Here is an 18,608-nt window from a genome sequence, read left to right on the forward strand (position 1 = left end):
CAAAACTGTCCTCAAGGCATTCCTGACACCCACCAGAGGACAAGTGGGGATCTTGGCTTGGGGGGATCACCAAGTGCTGACTGCATGCTCTTCCCCTCTGCCTCCCATGTCCTTCCAGATGTCAACCCCCTGCGCAAATCCCGTACCCCCATGGAGACCTTCAGAAAGGTGGGGATCCCCATCATCATGGCACTGCTGAGCCTGGCGAGTATCATCATTGTGATTGTCCTCAGTAAGTGACAGCCCCTACCCGACTTCCACCCTCTGAGTAAATGACAGGGCCCACTCCCCCCAACCCCACACTCACCTCCTGAATAAGTGACAGTCCCCCACCCCTCCCTCACCCCCTCAGTAAGTGGCAGCCCCGCCCCTACCCTCATCACTTCAGTAAGTGGCAGCCCTACTTGTCTTTCACCCCCTCAGTAAGTGGCAGGCCCCACACCCACAGTCAGGGGCAGGTGATCTGCATAAAGCTTTGCAGAAAAAAATTGTTGGTATAATAAAAAGGAATTTCAGAGGCCGGGTGCAGTGACTCATGCTTGTAATCGCAGCACTTTGGGAGGCCTAAGCGGGCAGATCACGAGGTCAGGAGTTCAGGACCAGCCTGGTCAACACAGTGAAACCCTGTCTCTACTACAAACACAAAAATTAGCTGGGGTGGTGGGGTGGGGGGAGTGTCTGTAATCCCAGCTGCTTGGAAGGCTGAGGCAGGAGAATCGCTTGAACCCAGGAGGTGGAGGTTGAAGTGAGCCAAGATTACACCACTGCACTCTAGCCTGGGAGATGGAGCCAGACTCTGTCTAAAAAAGAAAAAGGAGGCCGGGCGCGGTGGCTCACGCCTGTAATCCCAGCACTTTGGGAGGCCGAGGGGGGTGGATCACAAGGTCAAGAGATCGAGACCATCCTGGTCAACATGGTGAAACCCTGTCTCTACTAAAAATACAAAAAATTAGCTGGGCATGGTGGCGCGTGCCTGTAATCCCAGCTACTCAGGAGGCTGAGGCAGGAGAATTGCCTGAACCCAGGAGGCAGAGATTGCAGTGAGCCGAGATAGCGCCATTGCACTCCAGCCTGGGTAACAAGAGCGAAACTCCATCTCAAAAAAAAAAACAAAAAAACAAAAAACAAAAAACAAAAAAACAAAAAAGAATTTGAAGAGAAAAAAAAGAGAAAGAGAGAGAAAAAAAGAAGAAAGAAAAGAAAAGAAAGAAAGAGATCATATATCCACCCCTGCTTTGAAGAGAGCCTTCTTCTAAGAGCGAGAGGGGAGATGAACTCAGCCCCCATCTGTTCCAGATGGCTTCCATCCCAGGTGATTTCTTCTAGAGGGAGAGCACAGTGGCATATGTTCCTAACCCACGCAGGCAATTTGCAGGGCCGCCACGCCCTCTGCCTCCTCCTTCCTGTCTTCTGCAGATTGCAAGCTGAGTGGCTCTGAGCAGAGGCTGGAAGAACAGGGAGCATTTCTGCTTGTGAGGAGGGCAGAAAGAGGAGGCAGTAGGGAAGATCCCCCAGGTAGCCAGCACCCGGCCCCCTTCAGCTTAGCCTTCACCATGGCCAGTGCCTGAGGCCCAGCGTGGTCTTGACCAGGCCTCTCTGCCTCGGCCCCTTATTTGTGATAAAGAAGAATCAACCGAAGGAGCAGGAATGTGGGACCCCTTCAGCTCCCACACCCTACGATGGAGTCATTGCCTTTGTTACCTACATGAGCATAGCAGGTTACTGACCACAACTTTTCACAGCAGGGAGTAGGGCACTGGGGACCCGACTGGGAATCAGGGGGCCAGACTAGGAATCAGGACACCTGGGACAGGGATCCTGGCTCTGCCACTTGCTGCTGCTCAACCTTGTACCCTCAGTCTCCTCACCTGTAAAATGTCCTTCCTTCCGCAGAGCTATATCATGAGCACCAATGAGATAACATATGTAAAGGACCTGGCTAAAAGCTGAGTTTTGCAAAAAAGGTGTGTCATCACACAGCAGCAGGTGCAATGTGACACAGGACATGCATTTGCTAACTGGGGCTGGACTGCCTGTGCAGCCAGGGAATAGCTGACCTTTCAGGAACCTGCACTTATAATTGTGGTGACATTTCCAGCAGTAGCAGCCAACTGTCTGGTCGGAGGACACTGAGAGAGCATCTGATCCTCTTTCTACACGAGCACTGAGGCTTGGAGAGGCGGAGTGGCAGTCAGGGACAGGGCTGGGACAAGACCCTGGTCCCCTGATTGAACAGGGCTATTTCCATCTGTGGCAGTAGAAATACAGATCATAACATAAAACCCACTCAGAGCCCTGGATGGGTGTGAGATGCAGATAACCCCAGACCATTTCTCCTTGACCTTGGCTGCCCACATGATGAAGATTTGCAGTGACATCAGGAGACTTGCCAGCCTGTTCTGTTCAGGCTAATGTTAAAGCAAGCTTGCTTTCTGTGAGCAGACACACTGCCACAGTTGAGAGAAAAGGGGCCAGAGTTATCTGGGGAACGCCGGGCAGGCACTAAAGCATAATTGAGAGCTGGACACTCCCTGTCCCAGAAGGTTCTGCATGGCTTCCACATCCCAGATTCTGCAATCAGAGGTTGTAACCCAGTCCTCCATCCTGAGCTGGACTCCCTCAACCTTATGGCTTCTGGAGTCTCAACTGGTGACGCTGTCTCCTGGCTTTGTCCCAAGAGGTTGGGGTGACTCTACGTTACCCTGGCTCCTATCATAAACCAAACTCAAAGAAATGGCTCCTCCTCCTTCCTGGCTTCACTCAGGCCAGAAGCATCAGGGCCAGCAGATCGCATCTCAAGCTCCCCCAGGAAGTTAGACGGACCCTGGCTGTACACTGGAAGCACTGTGTGGCCTGGGAAAATAAAGGCTAGCCTTCAATTCTCCATGTCCCTATTTGTAATGTGAGTTAATAATGATACCTCCCTCCCAAGACTGTTACCAGGATTACATGAGGAAATGCATGGAAAGCTCCTGACACAGTGACAAGCAAGGACCATTGTTAGATTTAATGCCATTACTCTTAGGACCAGCCCAGAGTGACACTGGACTGGACAGTGGAGCATCAGGCCAAGAGAGAGTTCAGTGAGGAAGGAGGAGTTCCCTCCTGCCAGGGTGTTGGGCTGTGAGTCTTCACTAAGGAAAGCTTGTTTGTTTGAGACAAGTTCTTGCCCTGTCTCCCAGGCTAGAGTATAATCGTGTGATCACGGCTCACTGTAGCCTCAAACTTCTGGGTTCAAGCAATCCTCCTGCCTCAGCCTCCAACGTAGCTGGTATCACAGGTGCACACCACCATGCCTGGCTAATTTTTTAATTTTTTTGTAGCGACAAGGGTCTTACTATGTTGCCCAAATTGGTCTTGAACTCCTGGGCTCAAATGATCCTCCTGCCTTGGCATTCCAAACTGCTGGGATTACAGGTGCGAACTACCATGCACGGCCAGAAAAAAATATTAAAGTATCAGTTCCCTGAAGGGTTAAACGTGCTGAACATATTCCCATCATCCCAAGATGGCAAAAGAGCAACAGAATTTGAAAGCAGCTGGCAGAATCCGAAGACAGTAAGCAGAAACAAAACAGAACCAAGGACCAACCCCTTAACAGAGCTTTCTTTATTTTTCTTAATTTTAGTTATTTTTATTTATGTATTTTAATTACTTGTTTCTTCAACTTTTATTTTATTTTATTTTATTTTATTTTTAGAGATAGAATTTCACTCTTGTCGCCCAGGCAGGAGTAAAATGATGCTATCTTAGCTTACTGCAACCTCTGCCTCCCGGGTTCAAGTAATTCTCCTGCCTCGGGCTCCCGAGTAGCTGGGATTATAGGCACCCGCCACCATGCCCAGCTAATTTCTGTATTTTTAGTAGAGGCAGGGTTTCACCACGTTGGCCAGGCTGATCTTGAACTCCTGACCTCATGTGATCCACCCGCCTCCGCCTCCCAAAGTGCTGGGATTAAAGGCATGAGCCACCACACCCAACCCCTTCAACTTTTATTTTAAGTTCTGGGGTACATGTGCAGGACGTGCAGGTTTGTTACGTAGGTAATCATGTGCCATGGTGGTTTGCTGCACAGATCAACCCTTCACCAAGGTATAAAGTCCAGTGACCATTAGCTATATTTCCTGATGGTCTCCCTCCCCCTGCCTTCCCCCCCAACAGGCCCCAGTGTGTGTTGATCCCCACCTCCATGTGTCCATGTGTTCTTATCATTTAACAGTTCTTTCACCCAAATAAAAGCACCCAACTCTAGAACTATACTTGAGAGTTATGAGACATTTTCACAACTACCATCATACCACATGCTCTCAACAGTTACATAGGCAGATATTATAGATATTATCATCCCATTGTACAGATGAGGAAACTGAGAACTAAGAAGGGAAAGTGATCCGTATAAAGTTGCACATTATGGCCAGGCGCAGTGGCTCATGCCTGTAATCCCAGCACTTTGGGAGGCCGAGGTGGGTGAATCACCTAAGGTTAGGAGTTTAAGACCAGCCTGGCAAACATGGTGAAACCCATCTCTACTAAAAATACAAAAAATTAGACGAGTGTGGTGGCACGTGCCTGTAATCCCAGGTACTCGGGAGGCGAAGGTTGCAGTGAGCCGAGATCGCGCCACTGCACTCCAGCCTAGGCAACAGAGCAAGACTCCATCTCGAAAAAAAAAAAAAAAAGGTTGCACAGTAGGTAGCAGAGCTAGGACTCAAAACTGGGTCTTCAGACTCCAGGTTCTTCCTCTGTTACCAGAGCGTACTAAACCAGGACTAGCAGGTAAGAGGCAGGTGCCAACCTGTTTCTCGATTTCCCTCACCCACAAGACCTCTCTTGACTCCTCAGACATCTTGTGTGCATGGGGCCGGTGTTACTATCTCCACTTTACAGACAAGGAAGCGAAGGCCCAGGCCCAGCTTTCTTGTCTGTAAGCTTCAAGTCTATGTGCTACCAAGTAGCAAAACTGGGCCTGGAACTCACGCACGCGTGTCTGCGAGCCCAGTGCTATCTCCAGGAAAACACAGCCTCTCCCTGCTCAAGCCTGACTCTCCGCTTCTCTGCCCCTCCCTGCACTTGCCTTCCAGTCAAGCTGATTCTGGATAAATACTACTTCCTCTGCGGGCAGGCCCTCCACTTCATCCCAAGAAGCCAGCTGTGTGACGGGGAACTGGACTGTCCCTTGGGGGAGGACGAGGAATACTGTGTCAAGAGCTTCCCCGAGGGGCCTGCAGTGGCAGGTGAGTGCAGGGTCTGAGGGGGAAGAGGAGTGGGCTCAGCAGGAGGTCTGCTCAGGCCCCCATGACCCACTGCATAGCATCTGCCACCTACTTGTCACTTTTCATCCTTGTTGTATAAGGTTCTTGTTTTGGTTTGGTTTGGTTTGGTTTGGTTTGGTTTTGAGACAGAATGGTCTGTTGCCCGGCCTGGAGTGCAATGGCTTGGTCTCTGCTCACTGCAACCTCCGCATACTGGGTTCAAGTGATTCTCCTGTCTCAGCCTCCCAAGTAGCTGGAATTACAGATGCCTGCCACCATGCCTGGCTAATTTTTGTATTTTTAGTAGAGACGGGGTTTCGCCAGGTTAGACCGGCTGGTCTCGAACTCCTGACCTCAGATGATCCACCTGCCTCGACCTCCCAAAATGCTGGGATTACAGGCATGAGCCACCGCACCCAGCTGTATAAGTTTCTTGAGAGCGGGACCATGTCTTCTCTACCTTTATATCCCAGTACTTGACACTCAGCAAACAGTAACTATTTGATGGACAAATGTGAGTCAGAAAAAAACAGAAAATTGTCACTGAGCCTGCCCCATTCCTGCTGCACCTGGGTGAGTTTCAGGCAGAGGGCTAGATTGGGTGACCTTGGGGCGTTCCTCCTTTCTATGAGATCCATTATTTCAAGGAGACTAGAGAAGAGACTACGCAGCCACTTGGCCAGCTATCGGTCCTTCTATTCATTAGTGTTTGTTGAGATACGCTTTGTGACGCGGCTGAGCCAGGTCCTCCCAATGAATAGATGTTTTGAGCATAAAACCCATGTTCTCTATTGGACTGGGCTCTTCTACCTTCATCCCCCTGGTGCTTGGGCTCTGAAGAAAAAAGAGAGCTAGGAGTTGGGTGATGGGGCTTCTGAGGGCAAGGCTGAGTGACTTCCTCTGCATTTGCCCTTTCTTTATCAGAAGTCAAATGCCCACAAGCACCTGTCACCCTACTGCCAATAGGACTTCTCACTCCACCTCCCACTCTGACCTTACCCGGAGAAGGACCTAGGTTCCTCTCTGAGAAGTTTCCCCAGGCTGGGCAAGTTGTATGGACCATGGATGGATGTGTGGTCCATCCAATTTAAACGAGTTGTATATGGTCACTGCGTAAAGTGACCGCATAATTGATCGCCAACACTGATACCTGTAAGAGCAAAAAGGGGCACTATGAAGCCAGGGTAACAGGTCAAAATGGACGCTGACCCCAAGACACCCAGTCAGGCTAGCTACTGTCAAAATGAGGCCCAAATAGACAAAGTCAAATGGAGGAAATTCCCTTGATGTTGAAAGTGTTGGGGCTCTGTGGTACCCCCAGTTCTCAGTTGGGAGAGCTTGGGCTGGTCTCATGATGAGTTCTGAGGGGGATCGGCCAGACAGACGTCCTCCCTTCCATCTAACCCAGCTTCCTTTCCTCCCAGTCCGCCTCTCCAAGGACCGATCCACCCTGCAGGTGCTGGACCCGGCCACAGGGAACTGGTTCTCTGCCTGTTTCGACAACTTCACAGAAGCTCTGGCCGAGACAGCCTGTAGACAGATGGGCTACCGCAGGTAAACAATCGGCGTCTCTCTCCTTTTTCCCTCCCTCTTCTTTCCTCCTCTGCCCCCTTTCCTTCCTCCCTTCTACTCTGTTTCCTTAAAAATACAGGCATTGGAGCCAGGCGGAATTGCTTTTGAATCCCAGCATTTCACTTATAAGCATCAGGAAGTTAAATTTCCTAAGCCTCAGGTTCCTCAAGAGTGAATTGAGGGAAGTAATGCCAACCTCATAGGATGGTTATGGAATGCCAAAGAGAGAATGTGTGTGCCCTCCAACACACACACACACACACACACACACACACACACACACACACACACACACTTCTAGCTTCTATACAGTCCTCGCCTTTCCTTTACCCCTCAACCTTCACTCCTTTGTCCTGACTTTGCAAGAAACTGTTCCTGCCCAGTAATACAAAACCCTAATTAACTTATTCAAAGTTTCGTTGGTTAAGATTTAGCTTAAGTGAGCCTAGTTCCAGTGCGGCCCCATCTTCAGCCATCCCAGATCTCTCTGCAAATTTCAAAAGCAGTTCCAAATCTGGAGTAGATGAAAAGGTGTAAGATTATAATAAGAGTAATTTGCATTTTTTATATTTATATTCATTTGATTTTGGCAGAAAACCAAAAAGATGGTTATTATATCTATTTCATAAATAGACTCAAAGAAAGTAAGTAACTTGCTAGGGTAGCAGTTGGGAGGTAGAGGGCTGGATCTTGAGCCCAAGACCCCTAATTTTTGTGCATTAGGAGTTCTCATAGTGTTTCTGTTTCTAGACTGGGTAATTCTTTATTCTCATGCAGAACCCACGCATTCAGTGCAGAGTGAGATAACCTATCTCTGGCAGGCTTCAAACTTCTTCAGGATTCTAAGAGACTGGACCCAGAGACTAGGCCAAAAAAAAAAAAAAAAAAAACCAAAAGACAAAAAACAGAAAAATCTCTACCAGACAGACATCACCAATCAATCACAGAACTATCTCCCGTGGATCCCTAACGCAGCCTCAAAGTCCTTTTTCAGTAAATGCTCCAGGCAGCCATTACAAATTAATCTGAATTCTTTGCCGCTCTCTTCTCTGCTCATCAGGCTTCTGCTCCTCTCTGCTGTCCGTGGGGTGCAACTTCCAGTACCCTCTAGAAAGCATACCCTGCCACCTTCATTTCAAGGAGAGTGAGAAAGTTATGCCTCAACCTGCTATTCTCTCCTCTTCCGGCAGGAGCCCAGCCTCGCTGAGGCCGGCCCCTCCTCCCCACTGCAGTCCGGTCAGCCCGGTACCTAGCACAGCAGGCTGAGGCTTGAGGGTGAAACCCAGGTGTCTCCAGGGGTTCTTAAGGTGGCAGGCTCCTGGAATTTCTGTCCTTTTGGAGCTCACTAAGGCACCAAACCACCTGACTCTTGTACTTTACAAAATCAAAGTTCATCAGAATCATTCATTGGGATGGAATTGGTGAACAGAAGTTAATTCCCATTTCCTGGGAATGTCCATTTCCATCATATTCCCTCCTTCTAGATCTCAGATTTCTCTACTTTCCTCCCTCTAGATTGGAGGTCCTTCTCCTGGTCCATGTGTTTTGTTTTTTTTGTTTTTTGTTTTTGTTTTTGTTTTTTTTGATAGGGTCTCACTCTGTCACCCAGGCTGCAGTGCAATGGGGCAATCTCAGATCACTATAACTCCCACCTCCCAGGTTCAAGCGATTCTCTCACTTCAGCCTCCCGAGTAGTGGGGATTACAGGCATCTGCCATTATACCTGTCTAATTTTTGTATTTTTGTAGAGACAGGGTTTCACCATGATGGCCAGGCAAGTCTTGAAGTCCCGACCTCAGGTGATCCACCCACCTCAGCCTCCCAAAGTGCTGGGATTGCAGGCATGAGCCACCACGCCCGGCCCCATACATCTTTTTAGAGAGGGGGAAACTGAGGCTTGGAGAGACCCAGAAAAAGAATGCAAACTGCCCAAGGCCACACATCAAACTAGTGCTAGAGCCAGGGACAGAACCTAGATTATGAGGACTCTTAAAACAGACTCTAGTCCTCCCAGGTCCAAGACTTGGGTACTCCTAGGAAGTGCCAGCATTCCTGCCTGAGAATGTACCAATCCGCCAGTACCACTGATTGACCAAGCCCTCCATGGAGGGCTTCTACTAGCATTACTAGCATGGTTGGGGATGGAAGGAAGAGATTTAGAAGAGGCAGATTTAGTAAATGAACAATCAGAGAGATGGAATTAATCAGGGAAGGCTTCCTGGAGGAGGAAAAAACTTCAACCCAAGGTTCGAAAGCAGGCAAGCATGGATTAGCAGAGAGAAAGAGGGAGGGTGGTCCAACTGAGAGAAATGTTTGTCTGGATTCACATGAAGACAAATCCAGTCCTGTTCTATTAAATAACTCTAAGGGGGCCAAAAACATACCCCCACCATCAAAGTCAGACTAGATGCCTTGTTTGGAGAACCAAATATCCACATTCCGACTCCCTCCCAGGTGAGAAGGGAGCTATCCTGGGCCCCTATGCCTCTTTATTTCCCGGCTATGAACCAGAAGACGTTGCTGGGATATTTGAAATAGGGACAAAGCTGGGAGTTTGGAAAGGAGACCTCCGACTCCTAACATTTCTCCAGGGCTCTGGGTTCTGGATTTAGAGTCCCCGCCCAAGAAAGCAAGTCACATCAGCACTGCACCAAGGCTTGAGTCGGGGGATGCCGAGGGTATGTTCTTTACTGTATAAAGCAGGCCCCATCTTCACTGACTAAGACTGCCTCCGCTCCCCTGCCTCTCCCCACCAGGCATTCTCTGCCACTCTGTCTCCTGAGAGTGGGGGCCAACGCTGCTATCTTGTTCCAACCCCCTGCCCCCAGCTCACAACTCTCTCTCCCTCTTGATTCGAGCAGCAAACCCTCTTTCAGAGCTGTGGAGATTGGCCCAGACCAGGATCTGGATGTTGTTGAAATAACAGAAAACAGCCAGGAGCTTCACGTGGGGAACTCAAGTGGGTAAGTGAGGGGCCTCCTTCTGGCCTACAGAAGGCCCACACGTGGACGCTGCTCTTCAGGCTGTAACCAGCTTACCTGGAATGCCAAGCGGTCAGGGGAATGTCAGGCAGACATCAGGAAGAACTCCCAGCCAGACAGATCACTCAATGCCAAGAGCTACAGACTCACATTTCGGAGAGGTTTTCTGTGTTGACTTGTTTTTAACACAGTGGACAGCTGGACAAAGTGACTGTCCTACTTGAAGCCAGAGGGATGGATAAGGTGACCTTTCCATCAACCTAGATAGTAAGTAGTTTTTGCTACTGCTGTAGGTTTTCTAATAAATTGCCCGATAGGCAAGATTCCAATGTCACTTTGTCCTTCCCTAACGCTTACCCAGCCAGAGCTGCCCGCCTGCTTGAGGCTCCAGGGAAGAGGCTCCCTGGCCCTTGTAGGTGGCCTCTCCCTGAGCCTTGCCACCCTGCGTTAGAGCACAGCATCCGGATGAAATCTGTCACACTGCTGCAAAGTGGCTCAGAGAGGAGGCTGGCTTCTTAGCATTCAGGGACGTTGCTGAGGGCTGCTTATTCACCGAAAGTAAATCTTGAAAAGGACAGGGTTGGTAGCAGAACGATCCTTTGCCTAAAATGCCATCAAAATCCCATTCTTCCATTTGGAAAGCTTGCAGCGCTCTAGACTCTGTTCCAGGCTCTGCCCTCTTCCCTCTCAGGTCCCAGGATCCCAGGCTGGGCTTTGAGGCAGGCAGGGCCCAGCACACAGTAGGTGCTCAGCTGTGGGGGTGTTGAATCCAACCACAGGGAAATGTCAGTGCAGGAAATGCAACGATGTCAATGCAGTCTCCAGGTGTTCTCCACTGTGCATCTCCAGATTCCCAGGTACTGGGGGGACTTGAATTAACAGCACCAGCAGGCCTGAGTCCCTGCCTCCCAGCTGAGGGAGACGCTTAAATCACAGGGCACTGTGTCTGTCTTCCAGGCCCTGTCTCTCAGGCTCCCTGGTCTCCCTGCACTGCCTTGGTGAGTACCCCCGATCTCTGAGGGTTTGGGGCCCGGGCCAGCAATGAGCAAGCAGGAAGACCTTCATCTTCACTCTTAAATTTCTGGGAATCCAAGTTTCCTCTGCTTGGATCCACAGCCCTTGGCCTTGCAGGTCAATGCTCCCTCAGGCTGTGGTGTGAAGCACTTTCTTCTACCATCCACGTGGCTCCACAACCTGAGTGGAGACCTGGGAGAGGGCGTTAGGAAGACTGCAAAGGGCAGGATGGGGCCCCCACTGCCTCCCACCCATGGTCAGGGCCCAAGAAGCCTTTTTTGTCACAATCAGCTCAGGTATCCAAGATCAGATTACCCACATTTATTATTTGAGCAAATATTCATTGAACCGTTAGAATATGTCTCACTCTGCCAGTTGCTGGCTAAAAGTAGAAAACACCAGATGAGTGACATAACTGGCCCCTATCCTTGGTAGCTTATGACTAAGTAAGAGAGAGATGCAAGACAACATGTGCAAAATGCGAAACTGAGTAGCAGCCACAGTTGACATGCTGCAGAGAGAGCTGGAAGAGGGCCGGAAGACCCATTCACTTCCGGTGTGGCCTTGAGTCACTCACCTGACCTCCCTGAAGTTCATTTTCCTAAGAAGTCGTTTAGTCCAACTGCCCACTAAGGATCTCTAGGGACCCTTTTAGCTCTAAGAGAGGAGATCCGAAAAGAAATGAAGCAGTATGGCTCAGCTCATCCCACCAGCTTCATGGAGAACTGAGATGGGCCTGGAAGGATAACCAGAAATTAGAACGCCTAAGAGAAGAAGGTCACAGCACTGCCTCTGCAGTTTAGGAGTGCATACACGTCCCTGTAGGACACTGAGAGTTTAATTCATTATTGTGTACCCCACCACCGCCATCCCACAATACCTAGTGTGTGGGATCTGACACGTGGTGGTTGGTCAATGAATGAATGGATGGATGGATGGATGGTCACACCATCTGAGGTTCTGCACTGAGTAGCCCTGAAGGCATGAAGGAGGATAAGTGGCAGGTCCTCCCTTGAGGGGTCTCAGTCTTGCCAAGAAGACAAGACCTAAGCACAACCACACTGAAAGACTGGCCAACACCTGGGACAGCCTGTGGGAATTCCAGAGAAAGGGAAATGGGACTGGGGGCCCAGGCTGAGCACTGAGAAATGCATCTGTAGGCTCAAGGAGGGAAAACCCATGTCTGTCTGTCCTGCCCACCACTCTCGCAACATCCAGCCCTGCTCCAAGATGTAGGGCACTCGACACAAATTGGTTAGATTAATGAATGATTTAGAATTCAGTGGTCACCAACCTTTTTGGCACAAGGGACCATTTGCATGAAAGACAATTTTTCCACAAACCAAGCGGGGAATAGAGATTAGATTCACGCTCTCTTTTTTTTTTTTTTTTTTTTTTTTTTTTTTTTTTTTTTGAGACAGAGCTTATCATCCAGGCTAGAGTGTAGTGTCACGATCTCCACTCACTACAGCCTCCACCTCCTGAGTTCAAGTGATTCACCTGCCTCAGTCTCCCAAATAGCTGGGATTACAGGTGCCCGCCACCACGCCCCACTAATTTTTGTATTTTTAGTAGAAATGGGATTTCACCATGTTAGCCAGTCTGGTCTTGAACTCCTGACCTTAGGTAATCTGCCAGCCTGAGCCTCCCAAAGTGCTGGGGTTACAGGCATGAGCCGCCGCACCCAACCTAGATTCTCATTAAGGAGCACACAACATAGATCCCTCACATGTGCAGTTCACAGTAGGGTTTGTGCTCCTATAAGAATCTAGTGCCACCTCTGATCTGACAGAGGTGAAGCTCAGGTGGCGATGCTCACTTGCCCTTGCCGCTCACCTCCTGATGTGGAGCCGTGTTCCTAACAGGCCATGGACCAGTACTGGTTTGAGGTCCGGGGGCTGGGGACCCCTGATTTTGAGAGCCAGGAGAGGATGCAGCATTTCAGAGAAGGGCATCTTTTTGGATCAAAAACAGAATGACTTTTTAGAGAACTACAAGCAGATCAATTTGGCTAGACGAAACTTTATATGAAACAGCAGGAGGCTCCCAGGAGTGGAAACTCTGCTTTGCCTCAAGGGAGGTCCTCAAGGGCTTCGGTGAGTGGGCAAGGTGGCGTGGAGAAAGCAGTGTTTGAAATCAGATGGTGTTTGAAAAGCACCAGCCTAGCACGGCACCTGACATGTTGGAAAGGGAAGCAGCCTTTCCCTCTTAGAATGGCCACCGTGGTGGTGGCTGCCAGAAGAATTGGAGAGGCAGCTCATGGGTGGAGAGGTGGGACCTGAGGGCTGTGCCGAAGTTCTGGGGGTGTTGGGGGTGTGAAAGCCAGGTCAGTGGGAAGACAGAATATCAGATTGAGAGACTCCCCTGGCAAGGGGAACAGACTTGGAGAAGGGGGAGTTTGAGATGGGACAGTCCACTCCCCAGTCACGAAACAGCTTGTGGGTGTCTGTTTACTGTTAGTCAGTGGGTGTGGCTGGGGGACACACCACCTGGGCAGGGCTTCTGTAATTCTGCATCACTTGTGAAGGTCAAGAATTCCCAGCACATCAGACACACCCGTGTTCATAGTCCAAACTCCTAAACACATCCTGAACAACAACAAAAAGACAGAGAGGGAGGTTTGGGGAAAGCCTGTGGTCTGGGACACTCGGTATCTCCCCATGAATAACTCAAATTGGCCTGGTCCGCTCCCCATTCTGGCCCCAGCCATAAGGGCCCTGCTCAGGGCAGATGTTGGGTGCTAAGGGGAGGTAGCCTCATTCCCAAGAGCCTGACATCCTGCCTCCTCCCTGCCTCTGCCTGCATCCAGCCTGTGGGGAAAGCCTGAAGACCCCCCGCGTGGTGGGTGGGGAGGAGGCCTCTGTGGATTCTTGGCCTTGGCAGGTCAGCATCCAGTACGACAAACAGCACGTCTGCGGAGGGAGCATCCTGGACCCCCACTGGGTCCTCACGGCAGCTCACTGCTTCAGGTAAGGCCCCAGCTATAAGGAGGTCTCGGGGAACCAAGGCCAGTCAGGGGCCAGAGACCTTGGGGCCCTGTCTCCTGACACCCTCCTGCTCTTCATTCTCCCACTAGAGACGTTTGCCAGGGTGTGGCAGCCCCAATGAGACAATGGCCGTGACGCCCTTTGTTAGGCTTTTGGGTGGTCTGGGCAGAGGGTGCTCGTCACCAAGCAAGGCCTCTTCCCAGTGGGACACCATAAGAGACCCAGAGTCCTCACCCTACCAGTATGCCATTCAAGCCACAAAACCTCTTCCCACCTGCCTAAAGTTCCAAGAACTCACTATTCTTTTGCTTGTTTCCAGGAAGTTGTTCCAGGGCCTAGAGTGACTGCCACTTCCTCATTAGGTCCAGAAATTTTTTAAAAAAATTTTTTAAGCATAGATTCCTTTTTAGTCCACAGAGAGGCCTGGCTATACCTCTGGGATGGGCCACTCCCTTTCAGTTTTGTTTGTTTCTTTGTTTGTTTGTTTGTTTGTTTGTTTAGAAAGAGTCTTGCTCTGTCGCCTAGGCTGGAATGCAGTGGCAACATCTTGGATCACTGCAACCTCCGCCTCCCGTGTTCAAGCAGTTCTCCTGCCTCAGCCTCCCAGGTAGCTGGGACTAAAAGCATGTGCCACCACACCCGGCTAATTTTGTTATTTTTCATAGAGACAGGGTTTCACCATGTTGGCCAGGCTGACCTCGAACTCCTGACCTCAAGTGATCTGCCCACCTCAGCCTCCCAAAATGCTGGGATTATAGGCATGAGCCACTGCATCCAGCCCCCCTTCACTTTTATTCGATCATTCACTCAACATCTGATGAGCACCTGCCAGGTACCAAGCATCAGATGATGCACCCAAGTGGATTAGACTCCACTGCTGTCTTCAAGGCACTCACAGTCTAGGTTAGCATTTCTTAACTTTGTTGTTGTTGTTGTTGAGATTCTGGTGAGAGCTATAAATTCTTTGCTGGAAAACATCCCTGCACACTAAGCTGTGCCTGGCATTGGGGAAAAGACAGGCAAGCATGTAACTTAGCTGACAGCACGGGTAATGATGGAAAAGGGTGGTGGAGAGAGCGCCAGGACCCTGTGAGTAACTGACATTGGCCATGGCCCTGCTCAGGCATTGAAGAGCCCCTTCCTCAGCCCTCCTTGAAGTGTCCTCAGGCAGGTTTCACTGAGGAAAAAGATCAAATCCCCTTTTTGAATCTGGCTTCTTATAAGTGCCAAAAGACTGCTCCTTCTCCACCATCATCTTTCCCTCCCAAGGCAGTGACACCTAACACCCTGGTCCCCAGGGCGCTGGGGACCCAGCCTTTGGCAAAGCCTCCTCAGACCAGCTGTCTCTGCCCCCAGGAAACATACCGATGTGTTCAACTGGAAGGTGCGGGCCGGCTCAGACAAACTGGGCAACTTCCCATCCCTGGCTGTGGCCAAGATCATCATCATTGAATTCAACCCCATGTACCCCAAAGACAATGACATTGCCCTCATAAAGCTGCAGTTCCCACTCACTTTCTCAGGTGAGAAGCAGGGCCCAAGCCCACCCAGTTTTCACGCCCACTCTGCTACTAGCTCACTGAGCAGCCTTGGCACATCATTTCTCCTCTCAAGACCTCAGCTTGCCCATTTGTCTCTAACTAATACATCAGCCTAATGTCATTGATGCCATGAGGCCCCCTCAAGCTGTGAGCTAACACCTCTACTCCATGCCGGAGAGTCTTCCAAGGCCTGTCTTCTCTATGTGGAGCCCCTCAAGTGAGCGCTGGAGTTTCGTCCAATCTGGCAGTTGTAGGAGACCTTTTGAAAAGATTATCGGACTCATTCTCCACCGCTGACCAATATCCAGGAGCCTGCCCAGTATCCCTGCCAAGGAGTCATTGTGCCCGTTTGCTCTCCTCCAGGGGTAGGACATCCATTACTAGTGAGGCAGCCGCAGAGCTGAATAGCTCTGTGGGAGGCCTTGAGCTTATATGGAAAAGTATTTAGATCAGCAGTCCCAACTGTGGGGTTCCCAAGGCACTGGCCCCTTGGAGAAGAGAGGATTCCATTGTCAAATACGTTTGGAAAACATTTCATGCTACAGCTCCCTTCTTGGAGCACATTTGTTTATTAAAGGTATGATAAGTTTTTAAATAGTCTGTTTTATTGCATTTCACCGACACTTTCTAAATTGATTTGACCACAGAATCCTTTCTTCATGCCCCTTCTACTAGCATTCCATAGACCAAGTGTTCTAGAGACCCTGGTGTGACCCTTTTCAGAGAGCTGAACTGCCAGGCTCTCCTGAATCCTGGGTGTGCTTCAAGATTTGTACCTGGGAATTGTTTTAATTGGGTATGGTAAGGTGACAGATACAGACACCACTATCTTTGAAAGAAGAGTTTAGCCGGGTGCGGTGGTGCGTGCCTGTAGTCCCAGCTACTCGGGAGGTTGAGGTGGGAGGATCGCTTGAGCCCAGGAGTTCTGGGCTGTAGTGCTCTGTGCCGACTGGGTGTCTGCACTAAGTTCGGTACCAATATGGTGACCTCCAGGGAGCGGGGGACCACCAGGTTGCCTAAGGAGGAGTGAGCCAGCCCAGGTCGGAAACAGAGCAGGTCATAACTCCAGTGCCGATCAGTAGTGGGATTGCGCCTGTGAATAGCCACTGCACTCCAGCCTGGGCCACATAGTGAGACCCCATCTTTAAAAAAAGAAAGAAAGAAGAGTTTATTACTCATAGTATCTGAGAGAAAAGGACATACCTCCTCACACAGGGACACCTGGGAAAGCAGCCAGGTCGTCCAGGAGGCAGGAGCAAGGGGAAGGCATGGCCCAGAGTCACCTGTGGCATCCATGGGCAGGTCTGGCCAAGGTAGGTTAGGCAAGATTGAGCACACTTGGGATTGGATAGTGTGAACAGTTCTCTAGGCTATAGAGGTCGGCCTCTGGTTGTCTGGTATCTGTCCCTGGGGTGATTTAGGGCAGGGAATATATTGGCTTGGTGTCTGAGAGTCAGGTAAACAAAGTGGTTGGGGATATGGGCTTTGGGTTGGCCGGTTTGTGCATTAAAGGCATGCCCACAGGCAAGTTGTTTACTATCTGCAGGAATTAGCTGACCCAGTCTACCCCAGACCAGCGAGATACCCATCATGACAAAGCATCATAATTTATAGAAAATTAAAAATTATGAATAAAAGATCTTCTTCCTCTGTGCTCCTGGCAGGCACAGTCAGGCCCATCTGCTTGCCCTTCTTTGATGAGGAACTCACTCCAGCCACCCCTCTCTGGGTCATTGGATGGGGCTTTACAAAGCAGAATGAAGGTAAGTCCTGGGCTCAGGACCACAAGGCAGGAGATGCCCTTGTATGAGGGAGCAGCTTCCAGAAGTGATGGGAAGAAGGACCACCCTTCAGAGAAACCCATCCCAGAGGACCAAGCACCAAGGCACCAGGCAGAAAGCAAAGTGGTTTGGCAATCCAGGGCTGGGGTATAGAAGGCAAGCACAAGAATGTGAGTGTTTTCACCCTCCCAGGGAAGCTGTCTGACACACTGCAGCAGGCATCAGTCCAGCTCATTGACAGTACACGGTGCAATGCAGACGATGCGTACCAGGGGGAAGTGACCGAGAAGATGATGTGTGCAGGCATCCCAGAAGGGGGTGTGGACACCTGCCAGGTGGGGCCTCCAAGGATCGTGGGGAGTTCTAAGAATAGGATGTAAGTCCTAGAGAGATGAGAAAACACAGAGGCTGCATGCCCCACTGGAAGCCTTGCATGTGATGGGCACTCAGTATGTGAAGATGGGAGGAAGAGAGAGAATGAGGAAAGGAAAGGATACAGTCAGATAAAGATATATGAATAGAGGGGTGGGTGGTGAGTGGATGGATGGGTGGATGGAGACAAGCAGAGAGATTTCAAATGTCTCTTTAACATTCAAAGATGACATTACTGGCTAGGTGTGTTAACTCACGCTTGTAGTTCCGGCACTTTGGGAGGCTGAGGCAGGCAGATCACTTGAGGTCAGGAATTAAAGACCAGCCTGGCCAACATGATGAAACTCCATCTCTACTAAAAAAAAAAAATGCAAAAATTAGCCGAGTGTGGTGGTGCACCTGTAATCTCAGCTACTTGGGAGGTTGAGACAGGAGAATTGCTTGAACCTGGGAGGCAGTGGTTGCAGTGAGCCGAGATCATGCCACTGCACTCCAGCCTGAGTGACCTAGCAAGACTCCATCTCAAAACACCAAAGATGACACTACTCATCCTCCCGCCCACCCTTCTCACTAGCTATGGAATGATGAGCCCCTCAGGTCAGGAATCCCAAGTCCATTTTCTCTGGGGTTGCCCCCAAGCTGCTGAACCACAATAGGGAAGAAGTGCCTCCTGCAGGATGCTGGAAGAGCCCCTGTGCGTGCCCCTCTCCCAGACCTTGTGGACCATCAGGACTGCTTAGCAATCCCTGTAGACTTTCTTCCTGCCCCATACTTCCAGAGGATCCTCTGAACCATTTTCTTTTTTTATTTTCTCTCTATCTCTCTCTCTTTTTTTTAAGTAGAGACAGGGTGACTATGTTTCCCAGTCTGGTTTCAAACTTCTGGGTTCAAAAGATTCTCCGACCTCAGCCTTCCAAAGTACTGGGTTTACAGGCATAAGCCATCATGCTTGGCCTGAACCATTTTCATTCAAACCCCTGCCCTACTCTCACCTCCATTGAATTCCTTCATTTAAGAGGCATCTCTTAATTGTCGCTTGTGTGCCATGAACACGGTAGTCTGGTAGTCTTTTTTTTTTTTTTTTTTTTGAGTCAGACTTTTGCTCTGT

The 18,608-nt window shown here is 50.0% G+C and overlaps 1 protein-coding gene across 2 annotated transcripts in view; it reads left to right on the forward strand.

Annotated features, from left to right (window-relative positions):
* The window catches only part of TMPRSS4 (transmembrane serine protease 4), a 47,436-nt gene that overhangs the window by 20,064 nt on the left and 8,764 nt on the right, over positions 1-18,608 (forward strand). For both annotated transcript variants that reach the window (XM_039471247.2, XM_039471246.2), the window contains exons 3-11: positions 119-232; positions 5,082-5,234; positions 6,677-6,806; positions 9,686-9,787; positions 10,763-10,803; positions 13,629-13,788; positions 15,163-15,329; positions 17,012-17,110; positions 17,321-17,463. In XM_039471247.2, coding sequence (XP_039327181.1) covers positions 119-232; positions 5,082-5,234; positions 6,677-6,806; positions 9,686-9,787; positions 10,763-10,803; positions 13,629-13,788; positions 15,163-15,329; positions 17,012-17,110; positions 17,321-17,463 — 1,109 coding nt within the window. The remainder of the gene's footprint in view (positions 1-118; positions 233-5,081; positions 5,235-6,676; positions 6,807-9,685; positions 9,788-10,762; positions 10,804-13,628; positions 13,789-15,162; positions 15,330-17,011; positions 17,111-17,320; positions 17,464-18,608) is intronic.

This window comes from Saimiri boliviensis, chromosome 6 (assembly GCF_048565385.1).
Source record: "Saimiri boliviensis isolate mSaiBol1 chromosome 6, mSaiBol1.pri, whole genome shotgun sequence".
Lineage (NCBI taxonomy): Eukaryota > Metazoa > Chordata > Mammalia > Primates > Cebidae > Saimiri > Saimiri boliviensis.